The sequence below is a fragment of the Engraulis encrasicolus genome, chromosome 16 (assembly GCF_034702125.1).
Source record: "Engraulis encrasicolus isolate BLACKSEA-1 chromosome 16, IST_EnEncr_1.0, whole genome shotgun sequence".
Classification (NCBI taxonomy): domain Eukaryota; kingdom Metazoa; phylum Chordata; class Actinopteri; order Clupeiformes; family Engraulidae; genus Engraulis; species Engraulis encrasicolus.
Genome location: NC_085872.1, coordinates 52,862,331 through 52,870,373, shown reverse-complemented (window position 1 = coordinate 52,870,373; position 8,043 = coordinate 52,862,331). Strand labels below are relative to the sequence as shown.

The 8,043-nt window shown below is 40.9% G+C and overlaps 1 protein-coding gene across 1 annotated transcript in view; it reads left to right on the top strand.

The window, feature by feature from the left end:
• The first annotated feature begins 1,769 nt into the window (after positions 1 to 1,769).
• LOC134466166 (supervillin-like) overlaps positions 1,770 to 8,043 on the top strand; it is a 96,043-nt gene continuing 89,769 nt past the window's right edge. Inside the window, exons 1-5 of the mRNA XM_063220062.1 lie at positions 1,770 to 1,919; positions 4,812 to 5,135; positions 6,140 to 6,211; positions 6,350 to 6,490; positions 7,435 to 7,664. Coding sequence (XP_063076132.1) covers positions 1,777 to 1,919; positions 4,812 to 5,135; positions 6,140 to 6,211; positions 6,350 to 6,490; positions 7,435 to 7,664 — 910 coding nt within the window. The 5' untranslated portion in view covers positions 1,770 to 1,776. The remainder of the gene's footprint in view (positions 1,920 to 4,811; positions 5,136 to 6,139; positions 6,212 to 6,349; positions 6,491 to 7,434; positions 7,665 to 8,043) is intronic.

Sequence of the window (8,043 nt, the reverse complement as noted above, 5' to 3'; positions counted from 1 at the left end):
ATTCTGGAAATAAACAACTGAAAATCTCACACAGTGTCCCTATAAAGGTGCAGTGTCTAATGTTTTTAGTAGTTTATTTCCAGAATGAATGAACGCTGCCTTTTTGTTGTTCCCTTTTGTCATGTCACCTTTTCTTCGAATACTTACCCCCACCATCAAAGTCTTCTCATTATGACTGGCTAAAAGTTGAGGATAAATTCATGGCCTTTTTATTGACCTCAAACATGGGCAATTTTAAATGACAAAACCCCTCTGAAACAATATAGCAGATTCTGTAAAATGTCTAACTCCCATATTTATAATACAAGGTCTGCAACGACAGGGACATTTGTAGTACCCCGTGCTAACACCAATGCCCTACAAAGAACAGTGGGATACAGAGCGATCACTGCATGGAACAGTATGCCAACCTTTATCACACAAATAAGTTCTAAAGCCAGTTTTAAAAAACAAGTCAAGATATTTTTAGGAAAGAGTTATTTTTAAGAGGGTAGATGTTTATATTGATACATTGATATTTATTAGCAGGTTGTATTAAATTGTGTAATTTGAATGTATTTTGCTTATATCCTATTGTAATATTTGTAATATGTTATTGTATTGTTTTTTGTATGATCTTCAGTTGTCATTTTTAATACTATGATGAACTGATTTTATTGAAGAAAAGGACCCCAGGAAGACTAGCTGTGCCACAGCTAATGGGGATCCAAAAAATAAACAAATAAACAAATGAACAGCATAGTTCCTATGTGCAGCATAGTTGCAATTAGTGTTGCACCGATACCGATACAGATACCAGTATTGGTGGATCGGTGGATCGGCACTAAAATGGTGGTATCGGTATCGGCGAGTACCAACAAATAGGGCACCGATACCATTTACAGGTGCTTGTATGACACTTAAACAGCCTTGACATTGGTTATTTAATAGAGGTATTTAAAAAGTATAAAACGTTGTGCTGGATTCACTTTGTATTAGTCTTTTTCCTGCTTCACAAAGGTTGGCAGCAGCCTGAAAAAGCATGCATTGATTTTACATCCAAGTAGTAGGCACTACAGCGCTTCACATATATACATTTCAAATAGTGTCGGTATGGTATCGGTATGGTATCGGTATCGGTATCAGTATCGGTATGGGCCGATACTGCACAGCCAGGTATCGGGTATCGGCATCGGGGCCACAAAATGGTATCAGTGCAACACTAGTTGCAATACGTAGTTTGGCCTCCATCCCACACAGTGCACCTTTGAGAACAATGTGGTTTTGTTTATTGTAGTTTAGTTAGTGAGTCTTAAAAGGCAACTCCTGCCAATTTCAATGTGCTGTTGTATTGCTCACGCTACCCTTGTTTTGATTTGTCAGTACCCAGTGACGCCGCAGTTTTTGACCCAGCCCTTTCCGAGATATGAGCTATTCTAATGGGGGCAACTTTTGTTTACATTTAAAAATGAGCATAGGCCTACTCCAAATATTTTCCCAAAAGGTACCGCTGTTTGCTTGCTGTCTGCTGATTTTGCATAACCTTTTGGATGTTTTTGGGAATACATTTTTTAAAAAATTGAGGTCAAGTCAAGGGTAGCGTGAGCAATACAACAGCACATTGAAATTGGCAGGAGTTGATAAGACAGGATGTGATGTTGGGCTGAATCTGTGTGTTTTTATTAACAAAGATGGGAAGAAAATACGAAACACTGAACGGTGAAAGAAAGAAAGAAAGAAAGAAAGAAAGAAAGAAAGAAAGATAGGAAGCCATTGAGATGAACTGTACCATGCATAATGTTGTGTAATAATGTCGTCATAACGATGCTCTTCTCTTCTGCCCAGCAGCAGCGATTGGATGTTGGAGGCGCGGTGACAGCCTATCAAGACGAATACGACCCTCAGCACAACATCGGTGGGCCGTTCATGTCACCAGCGAGGCAAGATGATTTTTAAAATATATATATTTTTAGGCCTTTTGTGCCTTAATTTATGATAGAACCGTGAGAGTGACAGGAAACGAGTGGGGAGAGGGAGATGGGGAGGGATCGGCAAATGACCTGGACAGGAATCGAACCTGAGTCACCAGGGTCGTAACGTAATGCCCTACCATTATAGTGTGATATGAATTGTCTGAATAACAGCTTCCGTAGGATTTTTGTGCTAAAATTGTTTTTTTTTGCATAATTTGCTTTGTTTGGGGTCCTACTACTGAAAAATGACGGGTGTCGAATTTTCTGACCCCGTTATACCCCTCCTCTAGGGGGCGCAAATTATGCAAAAAAATCAATTTTAGCACAAAAATCCTACGGAATGACACTTCATACCACACTGGTAGGCCTCAAGAAGATGCTTTTTAATTTGTCCATAAGATGTGGCTTGATTCTCATTACCTTCCCAGAATTGGTTTGTAGTAAAGCAGGAGTACTGAAGTACTTTACTTTTAAGTAGGCCTAAGTACAAAATGCAGTACTCGTAGGTCCACTTTATTTTAGTATAGTTTTTTCCTCTTGCTTCCACTTTTACTGTACTACACATATTCATGATGAATTTAATACTTTTACTCCAGAGGTTTTATGTGCTGAAAAGTAAAACATGAGTGAATTAACCTGGAGGCAGAGCCCTTTGCCTTTAGGGGAACGATGCCTTCGAGCTGTTCTATTATAGCCTGGTGAACCAGCGCCACCCGCTGGACGGCAAAATGTTTTGTCTACGGGTGGGTCTGGCCTCGCATAATGATTCAATGAAGCCAGAATGCCATGAATCTGGCAAACCAATTACAACGCAAAGATGTGTTTTTGAATCAAAGCGGGCAGGGTTTTGAGGGAAGGTTGTTCTCATCAACAATCTTCGGATGTATTATGCATCGAGGCCAGACTAAATTAGACATCCACATTTACTCTGGTTTATCAGGCTAGTTCTATTATAAAGTTCGCTATTAGGGACTTTTGTACTTTTACTTTCAGAACTAAAGTAGTACTAAACTTGTACTTTCAGTAGTGAGTTGAAGTTTCTTAATCACTTGTACTTATACTTTTACTTTCAGTACTGGAGAACTATTTTTAACCCCTTAAGACGCGGCTCTATACATTTGTTGTTACCAGTATGGTAATGACCAAGTCGTGGTGCATTACTAAAGGGCCTGTGTTTCGTCATAGTATTGTAGTGCTGTGGTAGTTACATTTCAATGACTATTACAGCGTGCCACTGGAGGTACGGCGCGCATTAAGGGGCTACAACATTTCTACTTAAAGGGATACTGTCCCATTTTTGGAAATAAGCTTATTTTACACCTCCCCTTGAGTTAAATAATAGGCTTTTACCGTTCTCCTGTACTTCCAACCGTTTTCTAGTTATGGCAGTGCACGTTTTACCTCTAAGCTAACAGTTAACATTGAGTCCTATGAGACCGGTTAGCCGCGAGCTGGTCTCATAGGACTCAATGTTAACTGCTAGCATGGGGTAAAATTTGCACTGCCATACCCAGAGAACGGTTGAAAGTACAGGAGAACGGTAAAACCCTATTATTTAACTCAAGGGGAGGTGTAAAATAAACTTATTTCAAAAAATTGGACAGTATCACTTTAAGTTCAAGGCATTTGTACTACTTTTCTACTTGCACTTGAGTATGGTATTGGAAGAACACTTTTACTTCTACTCCAGTCAGTTTCTTTATTTAGTACTTGTACATCCTCCAGTACAGGGCTCTATACATGGGCATCTACTGTACTCCATCCTCCAGTACAGGGCTCTATACATGGGTTCGCGGTGTTGGTAAACACAATATTGTGAGGAGTGTCAAGACACTGCCAGCCGACCACTTGAGCAAATCTTTTTGACCGACAGTGGTCTCCAACAATCTAATCAGAGGTTGAGTTGTGTGCAGCTAGGTTCGCGCAGCCAGGGGAAAACAAAACTTTAGAACCCATGTATACTAAGACGCTGGTTCAAGAGTAAACCAGTTTCAGTCAAAAGGTAAATCATTGATTAAAAGAACCTGGAGTTCTCGTTTTCTTAAGACTGATTAGATGATTTACCTCTTATGCCGCTATCACCCCGCCGGCGTTGAAAGAGCTAGAATGCTGCTGACAAGTCAGGGGCGTTGAACGCGGCAAAAGATTCAACCTGAAGCGTTTGACCAGGAATCTCGACCAACCGAAGCTCGTGTTTAGAAAAATGTGAACATTCCATTGGCTGCCGCCTGCTGCCGCCGAGCTCATTACATATTTTTAGATGAAGTTCAACTTTTGACGCCCTCGGCTTTTTGACGCTTTTCACGCCCTTGACTCTAGAAATGCATTTGCTGCTTTTGACGCTTCTGCCGCCTGCTCTCCCATACAAAGTCAATTACTTCCGCATCTTTCCACTCGTTCAACGTCGGCGGTGTGATCGCGGCATTAGCTTAACCTGCTTTACCCCTGAACCAGCTTCTCAGTACTTTATAAGGCAAGGCAAGGCAAGGCAAGTTTATTTATATAGCGCATTTCATACACAGGTGCAACTCAATGTGCTTCACAAAGTTAACAAATGTAAATGAAAGGAAACAGGGAAGAAAGAAGGAAATGAATTAGAGTCAAAAAACATTTAAAACATTAAGATAAAACATTAGGTAAAAATAATAATGAAATAAAATTAAACAAATTAAATAAACATAAAAATAAAAATAATAATAATAAAAAAGAATGATATGTAATTTAAATACATCATTATCTTCCCCTCCACTAGGGGGCGAGAGGAGACTCGGGAGTTTAGCCACTACTACTATACATCACTATCTTCCCCTCGGGAGTTTAGCCACTACTACTATACATCATTATCTTCCCCGCCACTAGGGGGCGAGAGGAGACTCGGGAGTTTAGCCAGCGCCGCCGGTCCAGCGTGGATTACAACCAGCCGAGGGCGGAGCCAGAGAACCTGAACGTCCAGAAGGACCACCTGCCCAAGGCCTCGGCCGTCATCCGCCAGTACGAACAGCGGCAGATGCAGCAGCAGCCTCCGAGTGGAGAAGAGCAGCGCCAACAACCTCGATCCCAGCAGCAGCCTCCGAGTGGAGAAGAGCAGCGCCAACAACCTCGCTCCCAACAGCAGCCTCCGAGTGGAGAAGAGCAGCGCCAACAACCTCGCTCCCAGCAGCAAGGGGAGAGCCAGCGCAGGAGGTACCTATCTATCTATCTATCTATCTATCTGTCTGTCTGTCTGTCTGTCCGTCCGTCCGTCCGTCCGTCCGTCCGTCTATCTATCTATCTATCTATCTACCAGCAACAAGGCGACAGCCATCACAGAATCTATCTATCTATCTATCTATCTATCTATCTATCTATCTATCTATTAGAGCTGGGCGGTATACCGTTAAAAAAACGTGATCTCGGTTTCACCTACACAAGGTTCTATTTTTGATGAGACGTTTTTTTGTTGTTGTTCATACTAGGCTACGTGCGTTAGTTTCATACTTCGTGTCACACTTCATTTCAACTTTGCTAAGTCCACTGTTGTTGCTTTTCTTCACAAGGGAATGTCAACACAATGTAAGATGTTGATTAAACTAGAAATAATTGGTTAATCGCGCTAGAGGCTGGTGAGAGTGAAACATAATGAACCCACATAGCATGGATGAATTATGACGAACATTTCAATTCCTTTAGCTTTCCTTTGATCTCAAAAAGTTAAATAAAAGGCAATTCTATGTGGTGCTATTTTAGTAGGCTAAAACTGTTCTCAGTTTCTTAACTGTATTTAATTACCATCCCAACTGTGTGTGCAACACTGCTGTTAAGGCTGCTTATGAGTTTTGCCATAGGCAATGGGCAGACAAGATACATTGCTTCATTGCTGTTTGAAATAATTTTGGAGCAAAATAGGAGCGAAACATATCGCCATATGACACAAACTACGGACAAAATACCTTCTACGCTGGATTTGGACTTCAATTCAAAGAAAATATTCAATGGATCCGTGTAGCATGCTACATGCTACAGTGATGTATTGACTTTCACTAGCTTAGCTATATACTCCCTCTTTTAACTTGCCTTAAAGCAAGACAACGCTTAACATGAAAAATAAGCCACTTTACCACCTCTATGCCAACAATTTTAACTGTATTAAGTCCCAAAATAGTGGCATACCCCTTTAAGTTTTGTTGTATTATCTTCTACTAACTTAGGTACGACAGAGAGGAGCCTCAGCCATTTGACCGTCACCAAGCTCAGCCACAGCATGATGGTTATCGTCGAAGGTAAAAATGAAGTAGAACAGAAGATTTTTTTTGGTAACACTTAACTTCACCGGGACACTTTGCTTGACCCTACCTGTATATCTAAAATAGAATTTGCTTTTCTCACTAATTATTTGTTTCCTCTTCTCCTGTGAGCAGTGAGGAGCATCATCCTCAGCCTCAGTTTGATCATCGGCGAAGATACCACAGCGGTGAAACTCAGCGATACCACAGCGGTGACACTCAGCGTCTGACCTTTGACCCTCCACCTCCCACCCAGCCAAAACCAGATGACGTACAGTAAGACTCTATCTTGACCCCCCACCTCCCACCCAGCCAAAACCAGATGACGTACAGTAAGACTCTATCTTGACCCCCCACCTCCCACCCAGCCAAAACCAGATGACGTACAGTAAGAATCTATCTTGACCCTCCACCTCCCACCCAGCCAAAACCAGATGACATACAGTAAGACTCTATCTTGACCCCCCACCTCCCACCCAGCCAAAACCAGATGACGTACAGTAAGACTCTATCTTGACCCCCCACCTCCCACCCAGCCAAAACCAGATGACATACAGTAAGAATCTATATATCAAGACATGCTGGCTGTCTATCTATCTGTCTATCTATCTATCTATCTATCTATCTATCTATCTATCTATCTATCTATCTATCTATCTATCTATCTATCTATCTATCTATCTATCTATCATCTATCTATCTATCTATCTATCTATCTATCTATCTATCTATCTATCTATCTATCTATCTATCTATCTATCTATCTATCTATCTATCAAGACATGCTGGCTATCTATCTATCTATCTATCTATCTATCTATCTATCTATCTATCTATCTATCTATCTATCTATCTATCTATCTATCTATCTATTGTTCTATCGTTCTATTTATCGTTCTTTCTATCGTTCTATCGTTCTTTCGTTCTAGCTATTGTTCTATTTATCGTTCTATCGTTCACTACGAGCCCCACCACTCAACCCCAACCCACACCAAAACAGCTGGCCTGGCATACAGTCACAAAGTCAATGTTAAAATTACTCTTAGAGTGTGTTAAAATTACTCTGAAAGGTGCAGTATGTGATACTTTGAACCTTCTCCTACTCCACTCAAAGAGTTGAAAGCTAGTGTTAAAATCACGCTCAAAGACTTGGAACCCGTGTTGATATCACTCTTACTTTGAAATAATAATGAATATATTTTTCTATGTTGCTTCTACAGTCGGAGAGAATTTCAGCAGCGAATTCAACAAAACCAACAATCACGTCAAGATAACGTCTATCACCAACATCAACCACAACCACAACAAAGTCAACAAGACGACACTTACCGCAGTAGGCACCAACGATCACGACAGGACGACATCTACAGCCATAGTGATCAACAACAACAACAACAACAACAACAACAACAACAACAACAACAACAAAGCCTACATCACCAGTCACCAGGTACAGTATAGATGTAGTTTTGGCCCCTCAGCTATTAAGGCTCTGACTGATTTCCTACCACCTGTTGTTTAGCTAAACAATACCAACATGTGATGTCGACGGAGTAAAGTTCCTAATTGATTGCGTTTGTTTGTGCTTGTTATTTGATTGCCAAAATTCACACCGTGGCACTTTTTGTTTTCTTTGCCCCTCGAGTGCCTGCCATCCAGCGTGAATGGAGCCTGTGTCGACTCCATTGCTGCCCCAATATCTATATAACCAATTTATCTATTACAGTTTTTCTCAATTGCTTTTGGACATTTGTCGAATCTCTCTCGCAATTTGCAAATCATAATATTCATTCTCAAAACAGCTTTAACAAATGGCAAAACACAGTGGA